The sequence below is a fragment of the Zalophus californianus genome, chromosome 9 (assembly GCF_009762305.2).
Source record: "Zalophus californianus isolate mZalCal1 chromosome 9, mZalCal1.pri.v2, whole genome shotgun sequence".
Classification (NCBI taxonomy): Eukaryota; Metazoa; Chordata; class Mammalia; order Carnivora; family Otariidae; genus Zalophus; species Zalophus californianus.
The window spans coordinates 135157341-135183641 of record NC_045603.1 but is presented as its reverse complement, the minus strand read 5'-3'; the positions used below and the strand labels follow the sequence as shown (position 1 = coordinate 135183641).

At 44.3% G+C, this 26301-nt stretch overlaps 1 protein-coding gene across 1 annotated transcript in view; it reads right to left on the bottom strand.

Annotated features, from left to right (window-relative positions):
- Nucleotides 1-13364, bottom strand: part of GDI2 (GDP dissociation inhibitor 2) — a 31150-nt gene extending 17786 nt beyond the window's left edge. The window contains exons 1-3 of the mRNA XM_027595319.1: nucleotides 13110-13364; nucleotides 3983-4090; nucleotides 2015-2114 (exon numbers count right to left, since the gene is read on the bottom strand). Of these exons, the coding sequence (XP_027451120.1) occupies nucleotides 2015-2114; nucleotides 3983-4090; nucleotides 13110-13154 (253 nt within the window). The 5' untranslated portion in view covers nucleotides 13155-13364. The remainder of the gene's footprint in view (nucleotides 1-2014; nucleotides 2115-3982; nucleotides 4091-13109) is intronic.
- Between the last annotated feature and the right edge of the window lie 12937 nt (nucleotides 13365-26301).

The following is a 26301-nucleotide window of genomic DNA, read 5'->3' as shown; positions in this document are numbered from 1 at the left end:
ACCAAAGAAATTTAGTCTCAAACAGGATAACAAATAAATTAACTTATAAGGTAAAATAGGTGAATTTATTTTTATAATGAAAAAATTAAACTATAAAACCATTAATAGCAAATATTAGTATTTTTATAACCTTGAGGTAAAGAGTAAAATTTTAAGCATACCCTTCCAAATCAAAAATAAAAAGAAAAATCAATCTATATAGCTACATGAAAAGTAAAAGCTTATGTACGAAAGAAAAATAGAACACAGCTACATGCAAACCAATCACAGATTGGAAAAGATACCTTCAAATACACTAGGAGTACTTATTCCATGGTCTTTATAAAGAGCTCTTTCACATCAATAAGGAAAAATTTAAAAACCTCAAAAGAAAAACGTACAAAGCCTAAGGCTGGCCAATATGAAAGTCAATAAACATCTAGAAATCATTTCACTCTCTAACAAATAGATACTTTTAAAAAATCCATGGGGCGCCTGGCTGGCTCAATGTGGAAAGCATGCAACTCTTGATCTTGGGGTCATGAATTCAAAGCCCCAAGTTGAGCGTGAAGCCAACTTAAAATAAATAATCGATCCATTATTTTGCCTTTAGGTATGACAAAGTGACAAAAATTTAAATGAAGATGGGGCGCCTGGGTGGCTCAGTAGGTTAAGCATCTGAGTCTTGGTTTCGGCTCTGGTCATGATCCCAGAGTCGTGATATCGAGCCTTGACTGCAGCTCTGTGCTCAGCGGGGGGAGAGGGAGGTCTACTTCAGATTCTCTCTCCCTCTTCCTCTCCTTCTGCCCCTCTCCCAGCTTGTGCACAGGCACTCTCAGTCTCTAATAAAGAAATAAAATTTTTTTAAAAAAATTAAAATAAAGAATACTCAGGCTTAGTAAAGGTACTGGGAAAGGGTCAGTCCCACAGGCATCAGATCAGGCAATATAAAATAAAAGCCTTAAAAAAATCATTGTCTCTATCAAAAACTAATGATGTAATGTATGGTGATTAACATAATAAAATGAAATTTAAAAAAAATCATTGTCTCTTTCCCCACACTACGTGTCTAGGGGCGTATGGTGAGATTCAACACACACGCGCGCGCACACACACACACAGCCTGGCAGGTTATACACCAAAATATTAACCATGATTATCGATGGTGAGATTCTGGTTACATAAATTTTATTTCCTCTCTACTTATCTGTGTTTTCTAATTTTAACGAAATAACTTTACTACTCATATGATAAAAAAAAGTGCTTACAATTTATTTCAAAAGAATTTTAGGTAGGTAACTTTAAATTTCAGAGAAGGTGTCTGGGTGGTTCAGTCCGTTAAGCATCTGCCTTTGGCTCAAGTCATGATCCCAGGGTCCTGGGCTCCCTGCTCAGAGGGGAGTCTGCTTCTCCCTCTGCCTGCCACTCCCCCTGCTTGTACTCTCTCTCTCTCTCAAATAAATAAAATCTTCTTAAATAAATTTCAGCGAAAATTCAAATAAGATCTTTCCACTAAAAGAAACTATAGAATATAAACTCAAAACCAAAAAAAAAAAAAAAAAAAAAAAACCAAAACAGGAAAGGGCAGCTCATACTTTAATTCATGGGACATAGACTTCATACCAACAACCTAGTTTTTAATGTCATTTCAGAAAAAGGCACTAATATCATAGCAGTTTAGCTCTCCTAATTAAAAATATGAGAAAAATGTGAAAAATAATTTTAAAAGCCTCCAAACTAGGAAAAAAACTGCTTCTAAAGGTCCAGTTACCTGAGACTGTCACAGACGCTTCCGGTTTTCACACGCACTGTGTCGTGTCCTAACCTTACGTCTCCAGAACCAGTCAGGAAGGGGTCACCCCCTCCTCCATTCTGACTGACTCCAGGTGCCTCTAACGGCCCACCGTCTACTCACCAAACTGCTGCCATGAACAAAATCTATTTTCACATACCTGGAGGAACACTCTCTGTCAAGAGCTAGAGTCTACTTTTAAATCGGATTCAATGTACCGCCAAAAGTGTCAGAATGCTTTACCATTGGCCATGAGAAACTTAGGGATTAAGTCCACGTTCCAGTCTCTTCCTCTCCCCATCGATGCTGGTGGTGCTCCTGGTATTTTAAATCTTTTGTATAACTGAAACCAAAACAAAAATCAACCCATAATGGAACAAAATTTACTTGTCATTATGCTATTCTTCCACGACGGGGTTTTGGTATCATAACTGACCACCGGCAGATGAGATAAAGTCTAACAACGGCATTTCATTTTTTATCGGATAAAATTTTTAGAGAAATTCCAATACACATCTAAGTTAAATACACCACTCATGAATGCTAAAATAAGTATTACAGAGGTAGTATTTTTTACTAGCAGAAAAGCAAGAACACAAAACAATTTGTCAATGACACACTAGCTCTGCAGATACACCATTTGTAGAAATCATTTAAACTCATTCTCTCCTGAATAAAAAGCTAACAAAAAGGCTTAATTTTGTTTCCATAGTTATGGAAGGAATCAAAAATAAATTCTGGATTCTTCAAATCAAAAAAGACAATTAAAGTTAGTTCCAGCTAATTTATATCTTATGTGAGTTGAGTAGGAGCTCTAGATAAAAAGAAGCTTATGGTCTGAAATTTGGGAATATTCATTTTATTGCTAATGTGGAAGCGAATAAACAAAGCTGGTATATTTACTAAGAAAAAATCCCCAAGTCCTTGAGTATATTCACTGGGGAGGGGGAAAAAGACAGCTCACCTTACTGAAGACTAGTACGCGTACGCAGGGTGGAAGGAATGATGCCAACATATCACTCTACAGATTATTAACAATGAAGAGATCTGGTGGTCATTGCTTTACCTCGGGTCAGAGTTGGCATATGAAGTCACTCGAGTTCAGACATTCTATGCCTCCTGACGTGATGCAATACGAACTACACAACAATGCTTTCTTATTATAAGCTAGCTTGGACTTTTCAAAAGAAAAAAAAGCGGGGAGATTTCTGCAGACTAAAAGAATAAAGAGAAACAACACCAAAAGCAATGTTTAAAGTAGTTAAAAAAAAAAAAACAAAACACTGCCACCACACACAACATATGACATTCCTGGCATCACTGGGAAATCTGACTGTGGTCTGGATATCACTGTTAATTTCCTTAAATGTGATAATGAAGGATATTATGATCACGTTGGAGAATGTTATTTTTAGCCAGAGAATGCTGAAATTTTTAGGTCAAGTATCATGATGTCTCTTACTTTCAAAGATTCAAACCAGTAACAAAAAAACACATAAAGCAAATACTGCAAAATGTTAACTGCTAAATCCAGATGGAAGGTTGATCCACTGGTATTATTCTTTCAACTTTTCTGTAGGCCTGAATACAGAAAAAAAATTCTGATAAAAATATGAAGTCTATTTCATCAGTCCTGATGGATAGTAACTGGTTAACTGTGTATCTCCAGAAACACGCAGTATGGCTCGAACCCACGTGTGCGGATGCTGAACAAACCTCACAGAGAAATATTCAGCAAAACACACTTCGGAAATGCTTCGTGTGCCCACAGTCTTAAAAAAGCAGGAAGCAGGGGAGTAGAGTAAAAGGAGTCTAAAGCTCTGGAGTCTTACAACCTAGGTTCACAATCCTTCTCTGTGATTTTAATAACACAGACTACTTTGTCATCTGAAAAATGGGGATAAAAATCCCTCTGAGTAACTGGAGGGACACGTAAGACCATGTGGAAAGCTGTGGCACTGTGCTCGGCGTGTATTAAATCCCCATCAGAAGTCCATACCCTGCCCTTCAGGAGATAACCGGTAACTGCCACCGACGGCAGTGAGGCCCCAACTGATGCATCGGCAAGCCCTAAAACTAGCCGGCCCTGAGCCAACGGGAGGCTACACAGTCTAGCTAAGAAAACCGACCCTATCCCTGAGGAGTGAGGCTGAGGCGCACGAGTACGAGTTTCAGAGAAGAAAAGGCGCACAAAAGTGCTCCAATGCTTACGTCGTCCAGGGGTGTTATAGATGCACTTTCTCCTCCGTAATATGGGTTTCTGTCCATGTGAAGAACTTTCTTCCCATTCACTGACATTATACCTGACAGGATACATTCCTACAGGGAAAGCATAAGTTATCTTCAAAAGAAGTGAAGTGTTACCACATGTTTCAAACAGACACATTCTCCCCCCAGCTACTTTTTTTTTTTTAAAGCCCCTCATTAGGGGCCCCTGGGTGGCTCAGTCGGTTGAGCATCTGACTCTTGGTTTTGGCTTGAGTCGTGATCTCAGGGTCCGGGGATCAAGCCCTACATCGAGCTCCGTGCTCAGCCAGGAGTCTGCTTCTCTCCCCCGCCTCACCACTCATGCTTGCGTGTGCTCTCTCTCAAATAATCTTTAAAAAATAAAATAAAAGCCCCTCATTAAACACTCTTATAGTAACTAATACTTACGTATGTACAATATGTGACATAACTTAAGGACAAAGCCCTAAAGCGACTAGGGTTCCAAGTGTGGTCTGTGGAACCCCATGGGCCTCAAGGTTAAGACTATTTTCATAACACTAAGACATTATTCACTATTTTTTCACTGTGTTGACATTAGCACCGATGGTGCAAGACCAATGGTAGAGAAAAATTAGGGCAGTAGCTCCACACTGTGCTAGTCATCATACTGTACACCACCCAGGCGCTCAGTTTAAAAAAAAACAAAAAACAAAAAAACAAGGCTAATTTCACTTAAGAATGTCCTTGATGAAGCATTAAAAATTTCCTCTGTTAATGTACACCCTTGAATGCCCACCTCTTTAATACTCTGTGTAACAAAATGGAAAGTCCACATAAAGTAACTCTGGCTCAAGGAAAACCTTTTGTACAACTGATTTGTTAAGCTGAACCAGCGACTTTTTTTCACGGATCATCATTTTTATTTGAAAGAACAACTGATCAATTTATTCAGACTTAGGTATTTGGCAGGTGTAGTTACAGATTTCATACTGTTATTAATCGTTTAAAAAAACCTGCCATTTATGTTTTGGTATAAATCAAAGAATATCCACAACGATGTGAAAGGCTCTCCTCCCTATTCCAACTACACATCAGTATGAGGCTTGATTTTCTTCATATACTTCAGCTAGGGCATTATCTCACAAAAGTCTGAACACCACAGCAGATGAGAATCCAGCTATATTTCAAGCCAGACATTAAAGAGATGTGCAGAAAATGTAAAACAGGGGCACCTGGGTGGTGCAGCTGGTTGAGCAACAGACTCTTGGTTTTGCCTCATGTTGTGAGATTGAGCCCCACGGCAGGGTCCACGCTCAGCAAGGAGTCTGCTTAAGACTCTCCCTCTCTCTACCCACGCCCACTTGCCCATGCCCACTCTCTAAAATAAATAAAATCTTGAAAAATAAATAAATCTCTTAAAAAATGTAAAACAATGATACTCTTCTCACTTTTGTTTTGGAAGATATAGTTACATTTCGTAAAACATATTCATGTTAACATGTAATGGGTTTATCATTAAGTGAATTAATATTTTTTAAAATTTCTCAGTGTTGATTTCTAATGATAAATATTGATAGATATAACCCTTATAAACAAAACTCTTCAGGATCCTTAATTTTTAAGAGTGTAAATAGATCCCAAAGCCAAAGAGTTTGAGAACTGGAGCTCTAAAGGAAGCATCCAGGATAACAAATAAATGGGCAATAATTATAAATGTCCAGTCTCATACTAAGATACACCCTATCAAGATAGAGGGGGGGGAAAAATCAAGAAAGAATATGATTAATGAATTAATGAGAAGAAACACAGAGATGGGATACACATTCACTCAAAACTCTTAAACCAGGGTTTTGGTGATCAAGGCTTTACTTTTTTTTTTTTTTTTAAGAAAAGGGAAATTCCATGTATCTTCATTAATCCTTAGAGCTTTTCAGATTTATCCCAAAGACCCTAGGTAGCAGAGAACAATCTCACTCCCCTAGAAGTCTTTGATACCTTTATTTTGAAAATTCATATGTATTTCTAATTTTACTCCATAATGTATCTATTCATTTTAGTATTTTTAAAGGTTTTTAACTACTGTCTGGTTCAATTTTTATTCTAGGGAGATGCATCATTTCTTATTTAGATCAAGACACAAAACACTATGAGTGCTCCAGGCCACTTCATGCCCTATTCCAGTCCTAACTACAACCCCACACCCTCATGATTTCTAAGAGTGCAGATGGAATCAGGCAGTATATCCTTTTTGTATATACCTTTTGTTCAGCATTATGTTTACAAGATTCGTCCAAATTATGTTTTGTGTGTTCTTAAAATGTACTTATTCCCACTGCTACAGAGCAGGGGGTCCCCAAAGTACAGGAGCCAAGTCCAGTCTGCACACAATTTTCATAAGTAAAGATTTATTGGTAAACACCCATTCCCATGCATTTACAGATTGTCTACACCTGTCTTCTCTGTACCACAGTAGAAGTGTAGTTGTGACAGAGACTGTATAGCCTGCGTAACCTATTTCCTACATAGACCTTTACAGAAGGTCTGCCTAACCCTGCAAGCAGTGGATGGATCTCAAAGGGTGCTTCCCAACTCAGTACCACCTGTAAATGTGTTCGAAATGTAAATTCTAAGCAGGTTTTCAAACTTCACTTTGCATCTGCATCACATGGAGGTCTCGTTAAAACAGGCTGTGGGACTCCCATCCACAGAAGTGGGTTGGGGCTGAGAATTTGCCTGTCACATGAGTTCCCAGGTAATGTTAATGAGGCTGGTCCAGGACCAATTTCGAGAACCATTACTAAAGCAGTGCTGCTCCAACTTGAATAAGCATAAGAATCAACTGGGGATCATGCTAGGGATACGTGGTTGGCCCAGTCAGTAGAGCATGGGACTCTAGATCACTGGATCACGTGAGTTCAAGCCCCACTTTGGGCTTAGAGCCTACTTAAAACAAAAAACTGGGGATCATGCTAAACTGTAGATTTTGATTCGGTATACTCGGCGTGAGGCCTAACCTTCTGCAGTTCTAGTAAGTTCTCAGGTGTTGCAGAAGCAGTTGATCCAAGGACCACAGTTTGGGTAACAAGGCAGCAGAGGCTTTAGTTGAATGAATATGCCACATAAATATACGACAATTTATTTATCCATTCTACTATTAATGGGCATCTGGACAGATGCCAGTTTTGACTCTTATAAATAATGCTCTACAAATATTCTCAACATGTTTTTATTATGCATTTGTCAGATATATATCAAGGAAAGCACAACTATGTTCAACTTCAGCAGATAACTCCCAACAACTTTCCAAAATGGTTATACTAATTTACACTTTTGTCACAGCAGTGTATGAAAGTTCCGTTGTTTCAAATCCTTGCCCAACACTTGTGTCTTTTTAATTTTAGCCATTCTATAGTTAGGATGTGGTTTAATTTGCATTTCCTGACAACTAATGCGGTTGAGCACTTTTTAAATTTTTTTATAGTTCACTGATAATTACGGTATCTTCTTTTGATAAGTGCCTATTCAAATTATTTGCTCTTTTTAAAAATGGGTTTCTTTTTCTTACTGCTATATAAAAGTTCTTTTTATATTTTGGATAGATAAAAGTGCCTTACTGGTTCTATGCACTGCAAACCTTCCATTCTGTGGCTTGCCTTTCCACTTCAATGATGTCTTGATAAAGAGAACTGAAGGCATTTCACAACTACAAAAATCAACCCTAATCTTATCAAAAGCAATTCACTTGTCCAAAAAACAAAATCCAAGGAAGCACTAACATATATGGTTCAACATATTACACGAAAGTAAAATAAAATTTATATTCACAGAAACAGGTTATGACATAAACAGAGGAAGATGAAACAGTCCTATTTCTAGCCGACAAAGGCAGTCTCCAGAGCTCAATTTTTGGAAGCAAAATCACAGCAAGCAACTCTGAGTGTTGCATATCTTCTATATATATCTTTTCACACTCCCCTGCAAATAAGCATGATCCACTCACTGGACCATGGCTCTAAAGCAAGCACTAAAGATGGAGGCTAAATAAAGGGCTCAATAATTTAAGGATTCATTGAAGTCCAAAGAGCTGGTAACAACTCTTAGAGGCCTCACTGGGAACAAATATGACAAAAGCTAGTTAAATCTTCAGGTTCATGGATTCTCCTAAGCCCCTCTATAAAAGATTGCTTTTACATTGCCAAAAGAATAAAATACATAGTAGCCTACTTTACATTTTCCTTTAAGGCATGGGATGAACTAATTCGCTGATAAAATTTGTCAATCATATCTGGGCATAGGGCATACATTAATGATCTTAAAATTTCAATCTTACAAAATTCACTCAAAATTAAAATTCAGTACTACTACCTATCTAATGAATATAGAATAACAAGCAAAGCACATTAAAGCCAGAGAAAATACTCTAATTTCCTTTTTTTGCACTAGAAAACCTGGTCCACCCATCATATATATCAACAATACTGATAACTTTTACCAGAAAAATCTATGTATTAGTGAATATTAACATACTAGTTTTAAATCTAACAGATGAGAGTACTCCACATTTAATTCAAATTCATCCACAAATGCCCTGAGCAGGGTAAGAATACAAACTCGCAAGTTACTTTATAGTAACTGAAACTATAAAACCATCTTCAGAATCCAAGTTCTTTATGATAATGGCATCTGCCACTTTGGCATTTCATGTTCTCCTACATAAAAAGAGGTAACTGATCAAATGGTTTAAAGGTCAGGGGTGAGAGAAGGGCCCTATCAGTGGTATGAAGTTCACTTCCCTTCAGCACCCTGCACGTATCACCAGAATTGCAATAATTATCCAATAACTGCAATTGGATAGTACCTAAATACATTAAGCCAAAATACCTCCAACGTCCCGAAGGGGCCTGCATGGTGTTCCTATATATGAACTGTGATCAACCTAAACAGTATTTCCTAGGTCAGTGGTACTAAAGAGTATCCTGGTGTCTTGGAAAAATTAATGACCATCCCCTTCCTGCTTAGAGAGCAAGCTTCGAAGAGAAAAGAGCCAGAGTACATTAATACTCTTTTTTTTTTTCAGAGTACATTAATATTCTGATAGATCTTCGAAGTGACCAAACTAAGCACCCACCGGAACTCTAATCCTACTGAATTTTAAAGTTGTTAACAAGGAAGGGGCGCCTGGGTGGCTCAGTCGTTAAGTGTCTGCCTTCGGCTCAGGTCATGATCCCAGGGTCCTGGGATCGAGCCCCGCATCGGGCTCCCTGCTCAGTGGGGAGCCTGCTTCTCCCTCTCCTGCTCCCCCTGCTTGTGTTCCCTCTCTCGCTGTCTCTCTGTCAAATAAATAAATAAAATCTTTAAAAAAAAAATAAAGTTGTTAACAAGGAAAAACAAAACATAAATGACAACAAAAAAACCCAAACAGAAAATAAATGCACATAAAAAGGTGATAAGGAAAACAAGATACCTAAAAATTAATACTAAAGAAAAGTGACTTTTGAAAGCTACTTACCTAGAACTATGGGGAAAATGCATTAACTAGAATATTTTTAAATCAGTTAATCTCAATATTATATGTCAGCAACATCATAGTAAAAATAATGTTTTCAGCGGAACGTTCCTTTAAATATCTGTCCCTTGAATGCATCTCATTAAATGCTGTCAAAAGATCATTTTTCTTGAAACTGGTTCTAATTATGTCTTTCCTGCTCAAAATCCTCTCCCACTGCCTAAAAGATAAGTTCAAATTTCTTAGCCTAATACATTAAACATTCTTAGTGATAGGCCCTCTCTCCAACCCAATTTCCCATTCCGCCTCTTCATACCTTCTGTTTCAGGCAAAATAAACTCCCTATTCCTTACATACATCCTGTTCTCAGTACCAATCCATCCTGCTCACTCTGCCTAGAAAATCATGCGTCCTGCTCGAAGCTTACCAGCATTTTTAAAATCCAGCTTACATACCTCCTTCTTTATGAAGGTTTTCCTGCTTCCCCTGTCTGAATTCCCACTCGAGCAGCTCTATCACAGCACTCAGCACTTCCTCATATTAACTCTTATTAGAGTCACCCTCCATATGAGAAGCTATTTGTTTATACACAGATGTGTTTACCTTTTTATTACCCATAACTGATTACAACGGTCACAGTTTAAATAACTGAAATTGGGTAAACCATTACTCCACTAAGAGTCTTCAATCAGGTACAAGGGGAAGGAAGATAGAAGGGATTGCCAATTATGGATGTGAGCCAAAACATTTAGTTAGTGGTTTTTCAAACCAAATATCTCACTACTACTTCTAGATGCTAAAATGTGTCTGATTTTACTTCTATCCTTTGGGGCGAGTATGCTTGAAACGGATTTAAAATACAGACTGTCTACAAGATATTTATACCTTCCAAAAGTAAGACATTTGTACATATTGGCTCTATGATCACTACTGCAGTGGACAGAAAGTCCTTCATCTACAAAGCTCTAACATAGCAACGGCAAGGATTTTCAAGGAGCAAATCTGAAAGGCAATTTAAAAATTTTAAATCAGATATAAACTCTCTTAAATCACAAACTTTTAATAAAGAAAAAGGATAAAATCATGTCTGGGATGTAAAATAATTTCTAAACATGTAATACTGAGAATACTGGTTAAATCTCACTGAAGTACACATTTCTATTCGTAATTCCTTACCAGAATTATTATGTAGAACAAAACAACACAAATACCTCTGAGAGCCACAAATAGCTGTGGAACTAGTTACCCTTATATACTAAGAAGATTCAAGAATTTACTGCCAACCCCAAAGTCAATTAAAAATAGCCTATTAGGTGGTCAGATGTTTTCTATTCACCCTGAAATCAAAAGTCACCAGCCTAACAGCAAAGGGAGGGAAAAAATGACAGCAGACTGAAGAACTCACAAAGGCCAGCAGTCTGAGTTAATTTAATAAGGAGCACCCAAGCTTACCAGGTTATCTTGATGGCTTCATTATGTTACAGCGTTAACACAATAATTAACCCTCATGATGGGAAATCTTAGTTATCGAGTAAATTATGTTCCTTAGTTAAAGTAGGTGTGATGTCATTTGGAAAGGCTTTTTTCAGAAAGTGGTGGTTCTTTAAAGGGATAATCCTCAATTCCTTAGAAAATTCAATTATACAAAATATTCCATTTCTCCTGGAGAATGATTTTGTTCCAAGTTTCACGTTTTATGTTTTATTTATTAAAGTTACGATCAACATTTGTGGATCACCATGACCTTCATTTTAGAAGGAACAACTGATACAAAACAGTGCCAACACTAGGCAACAGAGTAACTCTGACACTTATTTACACTTTCTTTAAAAGTAACAAGTTAATAACACTAAAAGTACTTGACATACAGCCATCACCTAAAATTCTGTACCCATAACTGATAAGAGTATATCTGTTTTTAGGTTAACTCTCTGGCACTAAACATTTATAAGCCAAAATTTAAGAAAATTAAGTTGTATCTTCACTCCAATAGTCAATTCTGATTTGAGGGTTTTTAACTTAGTGATCTCACTTAACGTTAAGTAGTCTTTGTGTCACGATGAAACGAGGGTACTGATTTACCATTACCAAATCATCCCACCATCACTACTCCTCTCAATGAAAGTAATAATGTGAATGCTCTGCATAGATATAATTCCCAAAGAACATCTCAGAAAGCAATCTAAGAAGGCTCGCAGGGATTGAAATTATCACAGCTATAAAGTGAGGGCAGAAATTGGTCTGATTTCCTGTTGTGTACCTACCACTCATCAAAAGGTCAAAATTATCCCAAATGAATACTTAAAATAAAGTGCATTATCTTAACTTGGTTGTTATCCAGTAAGACCATGCTATCTTTGACACAAAGTGATGCTTCTGTACCAGGCATGTAGAAACCCGCAGGACAGATCTGCGCTCATTTGTCCACATCCAACTGACCTAATCAAGAGCAAATCTGAAAGACCAGCAATAACCATAGAAAAAACAGAACTGGCTCTTATAACCCACTGGCAGCAACCGAGCCGTTCCAATGGGCGAAATCCTCCACAAACTACTAAACTTGGAATCCCAATTACACGCTTTAGAAATGCTAACTGAAGAAAAACAGCCCCGCGGCTGGTAGGCCTGTTCATTTAGGCATCCAACCCTTTTGCCAATTCACCACCTAAGAAATTCGACTGAATCCCTCCCATTCAAAATGACTAGTTTTCTAGGTAAGTGACCTCATCTATTTGGTACTACTTCCCAGCCAGTCGCATGTCTGCGTCGGACTGGCTGGTAGGAGAGAACCCGGCCCCCAGCAAACCATCACCGGTCCATTTCTTAGGGGAAAGCCCCCAGGAGAGACAATGGACGCAGGGGACGGACCAAACCACAGGAGATGGCAAAGGTCAGGAGAGAAAGCATCGGAGAGACAAGCTTTGAGAACACTCATTTCCAATTCTACAGATGCTCAGTAAGTGGGATGAGGGTGGTTAAAAGGAATGTGTAATGCTTCTCATCTGAAGTGGGGGGGGGGGAGGATAAAAAGCTAATTTTCTCTAAGTTCACTGAACTGCATCAGTTACAAGACGGTGATTATCCAATGACTTGTCACAAAATCTCGCGCCCAGCTCTGGTAGGCCGAGACCGACGAGCGGCGGTGGCTGAAGTCAGTCGAAGTAGGAAACGCAGCTGCGAGCGCTCCCGCCCTCCCCCACCCCGCCTGGTGCTTTTCCGTTTCCAATCGGGAGAGGCCATCAACCGTAGAGGAGGCGGAGGGGCACCCACACCCCAAGCGGGCCGTTTCGCTCGTTTCCCACCCACTTTTACTTCCCCGTCGCTCTGCATTAGGCCACCGCGCCGGGCCGGGTTCTCCCTCTCCGGGTCTGTCCTCGCACGTCTGGGGCAGCCCCGGCCCGCGCCCCGCCCCCGCCAAGCCCGCGCGGCGGCCGCCAGCCTTCGCCGCCGGGCACTGCCGCAGGCCCCCGACGCCCCGGGTCGCGTCTCCCGCCCGGTCGCTGCGGCCCCCCACGACGACGCCACCCAGCGCTCGCAGGGACGCCGTCCCGCACGGCCCGGCCCCGCGGGGTGGGCCCGGCCTCCCGCGGCGCGGGCCGCGGGGCGCGGGGCAGGGAGACTCACCGTCAGGCCGGTGCCCAGCACGATCACGTCGTACTCCTCATTCATGGCGGGGGACGGCGAGGACCGAGGCCCAGGGAGAGCACAAGGCGCGGGGACTCGAGGGGCCAGCGGCTATACGGCCACCCGGGAGCCACCGGGAAAGAGCTCAGGCCGGTGTTGGGACCCGACGGGAACGGGGAGCGAGGGCTGGAGCTGAAACGGAGCTGCAGAGGAGAGAGGCCGGCCGCCACCTCAGACGGGAAGAGAAGAGCGGGGCAGGGAGGGGAGGGAAGACGGGGAGGGCAGGGAAAGGCGGGCGGCGACCCGGGCCTCCGCAGCCGGGGCGGGGCTTAGCGACGGCGCTCGGAGGGCCGTCGATCACACCCTTCCCGCTCTCTCATTGGCTGAGCTCCCGCCGCCCAACCAACCTTCGTCCTCTCCCCCCTCTCGCGAGAGGAGGGCGGGCCGTCCCTCTGGCGGTTCCGGCTCCCCGCCCGGCCCGCTGCCACCGTGGTTGGGGGCGGAGGGGGCGGCCGGGCGCGGGCCCCCGAGGGCCTGCGGTGGGGGCCAAGCGCGCCTGTGGCCGGAGAGCGGCGGTCCGCTTCGTTACTCCCGCAGTGGCGTGGGAGCCAAGGCACGCCCAGGGCCCCGAGACCTCCCGCCGCCCTTGGACTTTGAGCCCGCGGAGGCCACGTGCGCCGGAGCCGGCGGCGCGGGGGTCTGCTGGGGACCTGCGCGGCCGCGTCGGGCGCCGCGCTCCCGCCCTCGCACCGCCGGGCTCCGCCTAGTGGCCTGGCTCCGGCTGCGGCCCGGGCGCTGTGCAGGCCTCGGCCCGGCGTGCTTGCGCGGCCGCGCCTACCCCTGTCATTGGCAGCTTGCTTTGTGTTTCCTCCCATCCGGCCTCCTTTTTCTGAATGAAAAAGCCCCCACCGTCTTGAAAGCAGTTCAGAGATCACTGGCTTTATCTTATTTCCCGCCCTGTGTCGTGCTTGCTGCGTTGCCCCATGTGCGGCTGGAGGAAAATTCATGAGAAGAAAAAAAACCCAGCTTTAAAAAAAAAAGTAGCTGTCAGCACAAATGAAGAGGAAGGCCAGATTTGATTTGGAAGCGGGTCTGCGGCTACTGAGAGCTAATGCTCGGGCCGGCTGTACAAATTGTAGCTGACCACGTGGGATTAGGGTTAGGCCATGAGTGTGGAAGAAACATTTCCTTGTGTGCCTTCCATCTGCTCTACTCCTGCCCACTCCCCAGCCCCCCAACTTTTTAGGATTCCCACTGGCATCTCCAGCTTTGGGTAAAGAGATGGGTGTAGGGAGAGGCTTGTGTTCTCAACCAAAGAGAGGAGACCCTATAGAGGCAGTCTGGACCGAGCGCTTCCCCTAAAGCCTTGGACAACCTGTGTTTACAGCCTGTGACGGGTCTGCAAACTCAGACAAAAGAGTTGGTATTTCCCTCTAGAGTTACTCTCAAACACAGCTGGAGAACTAGTCAAAGTGAGTCTTGGTAGGCAGAACTTCCCTCATGTTTAAATCATTCAGATTCCGGAAATAATGTAACTGTGTTGTACAATGTTTCTTCACCCCAGAAAGAGTTTAAGAAAGCGTGTTCTATCAGACCACGGACCTTGGGGGGATGAGGGGGGAGTTTACATTTACATACCTTAATTGGATTTATATACCTCAGTGACCAAAGGAATTTCTATGAGTAGACAAAAATCAAGTGCAAAGTTGACTACTGAAGCCCTTCTGTACCAGTGGGTGTGACTGACTTTTCTGTTGGCTTTAAGAAGGTCCTGCTGTTCTCTCCAAGTATGTGCACGTATATTTATACACACAAACGTAGAAACAACAGAAACTTCTCACAGTTCTGTAGGCTACAAAGTACAAGATCAAGATGTGTCTGGTGAGGGCCCGCTTCCGGGTTCAAGTTGTCTTTTCACTAAGTCCTCCCGTAGTTGGAGGGAAAAGGGATCTCTAGGGCTACTTTGACAATGTTAACCTGTATTTTCGAACTGACTTGAAATATTGACCCATTTTTTTATTTTTATTTTTATTTATTTTTTGTGGAGAAAAAAATTATTTACAATCTAGGGTTGTTGAGTTGACCCATTTTTTAAAAACTAGCAATAATGAGCCTGGCTGGCTCAGTCAGTAGACCATGTGACTCTTGATCTTGGGCTCACGAGTTTGAGCCCCACCTTGGGCATAGATTACTTAAAAAAAAAAAAAAATCTTCGGGGCACCTGGCTGGCTCAGTTGGTGGAGCATTCGACTCTCGATCTCAGGGTCATGAGTCCAAGGCCCACATTTGGTGTGGAGCCTACTTAAAAAAAGTGAAATAAAAAATAAAACATAAAAACTAGCAGTAACATAAAGAACCTTTCTCGTGTATTGCCATCAACCTCTAAATGTTGAGGCTTTTAAGCATATCTGCTGAAATATGTTACCATGTTTTAAGTGAAGGGCATTTCATCAATATTCAGATGGAGTTAACGAGAAACTTCAAGGCATTGGATAAGGGATCTGAATTTAAGGCTAATGAGGCTCTTCAATCTGATCCCTTACACTGAAGTTCAGTTTTGTTGGCAGTGCAAGTCCTGTGGCCCTGAGGAAGCCCCCCAAAAAACAAAACAACTGATTTAATCCAAAATTCTGTGCCTGCTCTAGGATTTTCATCACCTATTTTAGTTGCCAAGGAACTTGGTAGACAACAAATACTGTTTATGGTGAAGTGGCTTGAAAGCCACTAATTGATTCTGTGTATTAGAAGCCTCAGTTCCTAACAGAATGAAACCTTAGTTTGGGGGAAGTGGGTGATTGGTGGAGAGGAGTGGAAAATACCATCCCTCTGAAAGATATTTCAAGTCTTTGTACAAAGCAAGAGTCCAGTGTGAGTGTTACTTATATCCAGGTGCTTGGGAATCATTGCTGATCTTTTGCCCTGAGCTCCCACCTGCTCTTTATGGAGGGAGATACTGAGTCCAAGGAAAAGAAAATCAGAACGAATCTTCATCCTGGCCATCTTTCTGTCCTGAACCACTGCAACAGTTTCTCACCCAGTTTCCCCTTCTGTCTGGGCTGACCATTATCTTCCTAAAATGTAAATCGGATCATGTTCATGCTGCTGCTCATCTTTTGCATTTAGAATAAAATGCAAACCCCTTACTTTGGGCTAAAAGGATTGTTGAACCTAACCTTTGTATCTCTCACCAACTTCATCTTGTATACTTCTTGCTCACTACACTCCAAACACACTAGTCTTGCAGTTCCTAAAATCTGGTCAAACTTTTAACCACCAAGGGCCTCTGCACCCTGGTGGGTCCCATGGCTACTAACCCTCACTTCCCCTCTTACACCTCTTCTCACAGCTGACGCTTTCCACTTCTGTAAGTTACGACATGAAAACCTTCCCTTGGGGCGCCTGGGTGGCTCAGTCCATTAAGTGCCTTCCTTCAGCTCAGGTCATGATCCCAGGGTGCTGGGATCGAGCCCTGCGTTGGGCTCCCTGCTCTGCAGAGAGCCTGCTTTTCCCTCTCGCTCTGCCCCTGCTGGTGTGCTCGCTCTCTTGTTCACTCTCTCTCTCAAGAAAATAAAATCCTTAAAGAAAAGAAAACCTCCCCTGACCACGTTATCTAGTGTAGGTAGTTTCCCCTCAACTCTTATTCCCTAATCACCCCCTGCTCATTTCTTTCATCGATTTTTATCAAATTGGTAATTACATTCTTTACTTGTTTTTTGTCTGCCTACCAATCAGAATGTAAAGTCCATGAGGGCAGGGATAGTATCTATCTTGTGCAGAATTATGGCTCTAGAACAATGCCGAGTACCTGGCACATGATGGGTAAATATTTGATGAATGAATAGGAGACCTGGAAATTGATCCCTAGATCAACAAGGACTACATGTGATGAAATAGGTACCAGTTCCTCTTGATGCTTTTGAAAAGGGGAGCTTTTCCTATTGCAGAAGATACTAAGATTATTATTTTAGAGGGTTTTATAAAGAGGGTTCTATAAAATATAAATCTGTTTAACATCTGGAAATCTAATGCTGAAGATAAAACATATTAGGATATCTAGAAAAAAATTTAATTAAATCCCCAAAATAAATATTTCCTAGTTTATGATAGATTCGCTTACCCACACCCACCCAGCCCCACAAAGTGCTCATCTGCTCCCAGTCTCCATCTGAGTAAAGACTGGCTCCACCCTGGGTCCAAACCAGAATTCTAGATATCATCCTTGATCCTGTCTTCTTTCTTTCCTTCCACATCTATTCCTATTTTCCTTTGCTGTGTAACAAACCACCCCAAAACTTAGTGGCTTAACAATGTATTATTATCTCTAATGGTTCTGTGGTTGAATGGGCTCAGATATGTGGGAATTGCTTGGGTCTACAATGCAGTTGTAGTCAACGGCTGGGCTGGAAGACTGAAGACCAGACTAGACTGGACATCCAACATGGTGCACTCCCATGGCTGGCAGCTGATGCTGGCTGGCAGCTGGGAGCTTAGCTGGGGCTGTCAACAAGATCAGTTATGTAGGTGTATCCTCTCCACTTGGCTTGTGCTTCTCAAAGTATGGTAGTTGTGTTCCAAGAGTTTAAGTTCAAGAAACGAGAAATGGAAGCTGCCGGGCTCTTAAGGCCTGGGCCCACAGACTGGCACAGTGTCCCTTCTGCCATATTCTGCTTGTCAGAGCAATTACAGAACACACCCAGATTCTAAAGGAGGAGCCCTAGGCCCACTTATCAATGCAAAGACTTGCCAGTGAATGTATAGCCATCTTCACTCTGCCACAATACCCCATTATGTTCTGGCCATTCCATCTCATAAAAATCCTTCCAAACCCTCCAGAATCTCCAACCTCACTGCCTCTACACTAGTACAGACCACCATCAAGTTCTCTCCTAGATGAGTGCAAAAGCTTTCTTTTTTTTTTTTTTTTCCGAAGACTTTACTTATTTATTTGACAGAGAGAGACACAGCGAGAGAGGGAACACAAGCAGGGGGAGTGGGAGAGGGAGAAGCAGGCTTCCCGCCGAGCAGGGAGCCCGATGCGGGGCTCGATCCCAGGACCCCGGGACCACGACCCGAGCTGAAGGCAGACGCCCAACGACTGAGCCACCCAGGCGCCCTGGAGTGCAAAAGCTTTCTTAATTGGCCCTCGGTTTCAGTGTCTCAAACTTGTTCTCTATAGTATAATCCAAGTGATCTTCATCAAAATCAAAAGTGACTGAGCTGACCACATCTTTTAAATCTTTCCTAGGCTTCCACTGCTCTTAGGATCAAGTCCAAACACAGGTTATTTCCTAAGATAAGCGTCAGTGATCTGGTCCTCAATTACCCAGTGGACACATCCCTCAGCATAACCCTCCCCCACCCTCGCCATAGTTTCCTATTCATCGCCACACTAGTCAGTGTCCAGCCAGAAGAACATAGGCCACTCTAGGTATTTTACATAGAGGCACTATGCTATAGGGAATTGGATTCAAAACCTGAAAGGGCTGGAGAGGCAAAACAGAGAAGTTTCCCCGGAGGTTAGGAACAGCCTGAAACTCTGGAGCAAGAGGGAAAATGGCACTACCCAGCCTTCAGGGTCCCTGTGCCGTCAGACCGGCCCAGCGTCATGACTGCCGCTGCGGCTGCTGGAGCCCAGGAGTCCTCTTCCTGGCTGCTCCTGATGCCATGACTGCAGACACAACCAACAACAGGGGAACGTGGCTTTTCCCGCCTCCTGTCTGCCCCCAGCACTTTCCATTGGCAGAACTCACCAGAAGCCAGTTGGCCGAGGGCTCTGGGAAGGGTGGTTTGCTGACTCAGCCCCTGCAATCCAGAGAAAAGCAGGGATGGAGCTGAGGGCCGACAGATGATGAGCAGAGCTGCTCCGAACATTTTTCTGTACCGTGAGCTTGCCATGCTCCTTTCCTTCTAGACATGCCTTTCCCTCAGTCTGGAACATTCTTCCCCTATCCCTCTATGGAACTTGCTTTCTTCTGCTTGTAAGAATTCTCAGTGCAGATGTCACTTCTTCCACAAATCTTTCCTTACTTCCCACTCTGGATTAAATTCCTCTATTCTGGGTTACCAGGTACTCTCTACGACCCTTCTCTTGGCACATGGCACCTGGGTTGTAACTGGGTGCTTACCGTTTGCTGGTCCTATGGAGTTGTGTTCCTCTCAAGGGTAGAACTCTACATTTTCATCTTTTTTTCCTTACCACCTAGATCATACTAGACACTAAACAAATATTTAATGCAGGGGTTCATAACCTGGGGGATAATTATGATGGCCTCTAAGTGGTCTGTGAACCCTCAGATTTGTATGCAAAATACAGTGCACATGTGTATTTTCCAGAAAGAGGATCCACCATCAGATTCTCAGAAGGGTCAGGAACTCCTAAATGATTAAGAAATTCTATGTATGGATAAGGAATGAATTCACAATATTCCTAAGACTTGGATAAAGAAAAATATAACTTCCAGGAAGAAACTGAGTATCAAAGACCATCTCAGTGGCTTACCCTACATCGCAACTTTTATTGAATTTCTGTATATAGAGAAATGAAATCAGTACCAAGACTGATGATGTACCTACAAATACAAAGTAATATGCAAAATAGAAATCATTAGCAAGTGCAATTAGTTGCAGCTCTATGGAGTGCTTTAAATATAATGATGAGGAGTTGGTAGAATTGGGTGGGGTTTCAGATGTTGTGGCCAAGCAGGTGAGTCAGGTGTCCCAATTTCCAAAAACTTCATAAGTGTAGGGCAAGCACGTTCCAGATCCTTTCCCCTTTCAGAAAGCTTCAACTTACTCTAGCCTCTAACTGCAGAGAAGTAAGTGGGAAAATAGCCTGGCTGTCAAGGAAAAGCAATGGCCCTTGACTGAAATGATGATTTATTTGTTCCATCCTCGACTGGAATAATCTCTAAGCTGCCCAAGCCTTAATGTTTCTTAGATCACTTTAAAATCATTGACTTAAATGTTTCTTGTATTAGTTTAAGTTACTTTGGTTTCAAGTAACAAAACCCGAGTCAGGCTATCTCAAGTATAAAGGGGATTTATCAGAAGGATAGAGGAACAAAAGAGTAGTCAGGTCTCTGGAAGGAACTGGAGTCAGGAATTGGAAAACTGTCTCTAAGCCCAGCGCCTCTCTGTATGGCTTCTTCGTTATTTTCTCTGTCTACAGGCTGACAGTGCTTCCCTTGGATGTGGAGGGTGGGTGATGGCTGGCCACCCCGTTCAGCTGAGTTACACCACATCTATCCAGATGCTCATGATAGGGCAGGGTTCCTCAGCCTCACAGTGACATTTCAGGCCAGAGCACTCTTTGGTGGAGCGGGTTGGGGGCAGTCCTGGGCACTGTAGGATGTTTAGCAGCATACCCAACCTCTCCCCAGCCCCAGCTGTGACAATCAAAATGTCTCCAGACATTGCCAGTGTCCCAGTGGTGGGGTAGGGGGGTCAAAAATCACCTAGGGTGAGAACCCCTGGACTAGACTCTCCAGGTTTTCATAATTCAACATCAGACTTCCAGACAGAGGATCTGATTGGCCTAGCTTGGGGTCTTGTGTCCAACTTGATCCAATTAACTAAAGCCGGGGCATAGAGTCGCATGACAGAAATATGGCTACCAGGAGTTCACATTCATGGGGGCGGTGGCCAGGTCCCAGAAAAGAGGCATGAACAGATACTCTAGTAGGTGTCCATGACATTTCCTTCACCCTAGAAGTGAGGTGCTCTAGTCTGACTCTATATGGACTCTATTCATCGATGGTTTAGGAGAAGATTTTCCCAGAGAGATTTGTGATATCTATATACCTTTAAATTTTTAACCCCAAATCTTCCACTGTAAGGCTTTTGAAATAAAAATACCTGATTTTTTTCATTTATCTCTTCAATAATTATTTATTGTGTCTCCTCTGTGCCAGGCACTGGATTTGGCCTTAGTGAGCTAAGTAGATTGGATCCTGTTCACACATTTTAACTCCAGATTGATTTAATGGTTGCGATAGTATAATCCTACTTTGGGTTAGCTTTTTTTCATTTCAAAGCTATTTTACCTTTGTCATCTAATAACCATTTTTAATTCTAAAGTTTTTAAATCAATTATCTTCTTTATGCCAGTGTGGGGTTACCTGCCCATCAGAACTGAGTGGTAGTCTTGGTATTCTTACCAGCAATTCATGACCACATGCTCATATTTTACTAGAATAGTCAGTTTTGACCACTGAAACTCAGTTGCCCACGGCCCTAAAAAAAAAAAAAAAAAAAAAAAAAAAAAAAATTCCAAGGTTAGTCTTGACTCCTACCAGAAATAAATAACAAAGTATTAGGAAGAACATCTTGTCTTTTCTCAGATAACAGGAAAATAAGTTCTCATGTTAGCTGGCAAATAAGAATTCACTGTGCAGTGAAGGTTATATAGAATGACTCCGTTAGGTTAAAAATAAGGTTTATAGCTTTTAAGCTCTGCCCACCTCCCGAAACAGCGTGCTGACCTTCCAGTGTGTGTAGCCCGTCAGTATCTCCCGGCAGATTCTCTTCAAGGCGAGTCCCATGGTCCTGTAAGTTTGGGAAGTGCTGCCCATTATGTCCTCCTTTGGGAGAGTCACAGTGGGGATTGGTAAGGTCCCTGAGAAGTTTCCATGGCCATAGTCATTTTGGAGAGAAATCTGGCCGTACTTACTATATCTCACGTGCAAATCCTACGTCCCAGCTCTCTATTCCTGGGGACACATTGGAAAGACATTTTCTGGCAAAAAAAGCAGCACTAAAATGTTCATCCAATTCTAATACAGGGGAGCCAAGAGTGGGAGGTAAGCTCCAGCGGCAATCAGAAGGAGGCAACCTCAACGTAGCAAAGAGGAGGAGGCTGAAACTAGTTGAGACAAGAGGAGATTTCGAACCCATCCCACTGTTACACACTTTGACAACGTTACACGCCGTTCAAGTGCACTCCTGTGTGAGTGCCGGAGTGAGAGTCAAATAGCCACGGCATCCATTAGAGAGTGGGGGTCGGGCGAAGGACAGTAAAAGATGGAACTTGAGCCACAGCATGGTGTAGATTGAGCACACGCCTGTACCTTGGTTCCCACCCCAAGGTCTGCTAAAATGGCACAAAAGGAAGAAAAAGAGTCTAAAGCTTTGCATTCAGAGAGAGCAGAAAGGGAGTCTGCCGCTGCTTGACAGCGGACCCTCAACTCTACGACCTAACAGCCCAGAGGAAGCTGAACCGTCACAGAGGCAAGGCGCTGAGAAGCAAACTCACTCCAGCTAGAGGACTCCAGAAAAGACCACAGGAGTTAAGGGGGCAGGTGCCTCGAAGGCCAGGCGGGGAAGTGGGGTAAGAACAGAGCTGGTCGACGGTGCCTACAAGGAGCAGTGGGTTCCTGGATCCCCTCCTGCCCCCAGCAAAAGGTTGGGTGGTTGACTGTGGACAGCGGAGTCAGAAGGGCCCCAGTTCTGGCAGGCCCGGAAGAAAAAGCATGCCACCTCCAAGCAAACGGGATTCCGCGGCGGGAGGCCGACAATGCGGGAAGCAGGGGACATAGGGAAATCTCTGTACCTTCAGCTCGATTTTGCTGTGAACCTAAAATTTGTTCTTAAAAATAAAGTATGTTTTAGGGTGACCTGGGGGGCTCAGTTGGTTGAGCGTCCGACTCTTGGTTTCAACTCCGGTCATGATCTTGGGGTCGTGACATGGAGCCCCGCGTCCGGCTATACGCTCAGTGGGGAGTCTGCTTGAGAGTCTCTTCCCTCTTCCTCTGCCCCTCCCCCCACTCATGCTCTCTAAATAAATAAATAAATAAAATCTTTTTAAAAAATTTAAAAAAATGGGGCGCCTGGGTGGCTCAGTCGTTAAGTGTCTGCGTTCGGCTCAGGTCATGATCCCGGGGTCCTGGGATCGAGCCCCGCATCGGGCTCCCTGCTCCTCGGGAGGCCTGCTTCTCCCTCTGCCCCTCCCCCTGCCTGTGTTCCCTCTCTCACTGTGTCTCTCTCTGTCAAATAAATAAATAAAATCTTTTTTAAAAAAGTATATTTAAAGAAAAATGACCAAAAGGGGGCTCCTGGCTGGCTCCATCATTAGAGCATACGACTCTTGATTTCAGGGTCATGAGTTCGAGTCCCATGTTGGGCATAGTAATTACTTAAACAACAACAAAACGGGAACAGAAAGTTTTAAAGAAATGTTCCGGGATAGAATCTCATTTTAAGAAAATAAAATAGAGCATGTTCATTTTGAAAAATCAAAAGGAATCCACACGGCACCTAGCAGGTGAGAACACCGGGTCACAGGGAGCCTCCCTCGTCCCCACTGGACACTGCTGTTGCCGGCGCCTGACGTGGGCATCCGGCGGTGGTGGGTCTGGACCCACCTCACTGACTCCTCTGGTTCTCCAGGGCCACAGGTGGATACCTGGCTACTCAGATGAGCGTCTGGAAGCAGCAGGACCCCTCCTCTTCTGGGGGGATGAAAGCCACCCGTCTGCATCAGTCCACAGACCTGGGCTGCAGACAATTTATTCTTGCCATCCTACATGTTCAGAGGAGCGTATCGTTGTGGCTCTGTTTGAATTTTGCTTTGTCAGAAGGTGGTTGGTCTCCCAACCCTCTTGTAGGGGAGAATCGCTGGTCCCGGTTCACCTCCACCCCCTTCTTCACATCACTTAGAGCTACTGGATTCTAGAATAGACTGGAAAGGACGTTAGAAGCCTTAATCTCCCCATTTCATGGACGAGGACATCTCTGGCTGAGAAGGTTTACACAGCTCGTAACCATCATCTCTCAGTGAATTAAATTAAATTTCTCTTCCAGTGGAATCCAGCCAACATTGTATGTTTTATAGAAGCCTTGCTTTAGGCTGTGAAGATTTAAATGTAGAACCCAGAGGGGCGCCTGGGGGGCTCAGTCGGTGAAGCATCCGTCTTCAGCGCGGGTTGTGATCCCAGGGTCCTGGGCTCGAGCCCCGAGTCAGGCTCCCTGCCACCTGCTTATGCTCTGGATTCCGAAAGCACATCCTCTGGTCTCTCCTGTCCACTCTTTCCTGCGCTTTCTCTTCTTCCTCTCCTCAATTTCTCTTGCCTACTTTCTCCTGTCTTAGGTCTTTCTTCCCGAGGTACCTTTGACACCTTGCCAAACCACGGGCAGGGGAAGGTGGCAGGACATAATTGTTTCCACCCCTGGATGCACGTGGGCTGCCCGCCTCCCCCACCCTACCCTCCTAGCGCTATCAGTAGTGGGTTTCTGGGGCTCCGTTACCTCTCCAGGGCCCCCCGGTCATGCTCTCTCTCTCTCTCAAATATATAAATTAAATCTTTAAAAAAAACCCGGTAGATTCTATAGATTGTTTCATCTCTGTACATACAGATCTACATCTCACCCTTTCTAACAGTCCCATGACATCCTGTAATTCAGCCTCATTCCTATTATTTTTTAGATTATATTATAATATTAGAAAACTTTATGAAGACAGAAGGTGGAAAACAGTTTGGGGACACTCGTGTAAACACCCAAATAAAAAGTAACCTGCATCTTTTTGGCAAAGCACTGCATTCGTGGCAGGACATGGGATTTCCCCCCAAGAAGCATGCAGGGGGCTGAACGATGCCCCACAAAAACCCCATGTCCCTGGAACCTGTGAATGTGACCTTATTCGCCAAAAGGTCTTTGTATGTATAATTATGGATTTTGAGATGCGATCATCCTGGATTTAGGGTGGACCCTAGATGACCAGAGTCCTTACAGGAGAATAGCTGAGGGAGAAGCCACGTGACCATGGAGGCAGAGATGGGAGGGACGCAGCCCCAAGCCCGTGAACGCTGGAGCCCCCCGGAAGCTGGAAGGGGCAGGAGGATCTTCCCCTAGAGCCTTAGGAGGGAGCGCGGTGCTGCCGACACCTTGGTTTCAGACCCTGGCCTCCAAACCGTGAGAGATCACAGGGCTAGTTTGGTGGTCATTTGTTGAGGCAGCCCTAGGAAACTGAGTCACAGCGCTAACCTACATGTCACGAACCCTACTCATTCTGGGTCTTGGTTTCCTTCATGTCTAAAAGGGAGACGGTTGGGCCACAGGGTGTAAAGTTCCTTCATAGTGTGAACGGTTTCCAACCGCGTTCGGGATTCCCAAGGCCGTCCTCGGGGCTGCATGGTGGTGCGGCTTCTCCTTTGCCCCATACTGCTTCCCTCCCCACCCTCTCCACAGAGAGACTCCCTAATGAGCCCCCTGCCTCCCCCCCAGCCCCATCGCCATCCCAGAGGGGGGCAGGGAACTTACTGCTCATGTAACGGAACCATTAATGGGGTAGCAGCACAGAGACCCAGGAACGTCCGGGATCACGGGTTCCCCCCGAGACCTGCTCCACGCTGGCCTCCTAATGGCCTCGCGCAGAGAGAGACCAGACTTCATCGTGTCTCTGCCCACCAAGGGCAGATGTAGGAAGGGGCTCGGATTGGCCCAGTGTGGGTCAGGCCCCCGGCTCCAGACCAGGGAGGAAGCCGCATTTGGGAAACGACGGCATTTGTGTGGTGCAGGTGAAGAGTATAGCCCAATAGCCTGAGAGGCAGAGCGGGCTGCTGAGCAGGTGGACCGATGACTATTGGCCATGGGGGACCCTCACTTGCTACAGCTGAGCCCTCGCCATCGCGTCCAAGGGCCAGCAATGAGGTAGCTCTGGCAGGCTGCGACCTTGGGGGCCTGATGAGCCCTCTTGCTGCCCACCAGTGTTGACCTTTTGTTTCTTCACATGGTTTAAGGCACCTGGAGGTATAAACTGCATTCCTCACAGGGCCTGGACGGGGTCGGTGTGCCTCAGCTGGTGAGCTAGCTGAACTTACTAAAACCCATTTAGATACACTTTTCAACCCATTCTAGCCGTTCAGAACAGAGCGAATCCACCAGGACAGCAGGCCTTGAGGTTAATATGAAAAATGTAACATTAAGGGAACAAAACAAATTAAGAAGCCCTGAGCCCTAACAAAGCAGGTAGAGATGCCCAGTCCTCCCTCATGCCGTCCCCACATCCCACAACGGTCAGCTCAGAAGTCCACAAGCTCTGCGGAGACAGTAGATACCTCGAGGATTCTGCATGCCCTCTGCCCCACCCCTGCACACAACTCCCCTTCCCTCCGTCTGCCTCTGTCCCCCGCCCCTCCAGAACTGCTTGCACCTGATGCACCCGGACCTGGCCCAGGCAGTCAGTCAGATTTCCCCT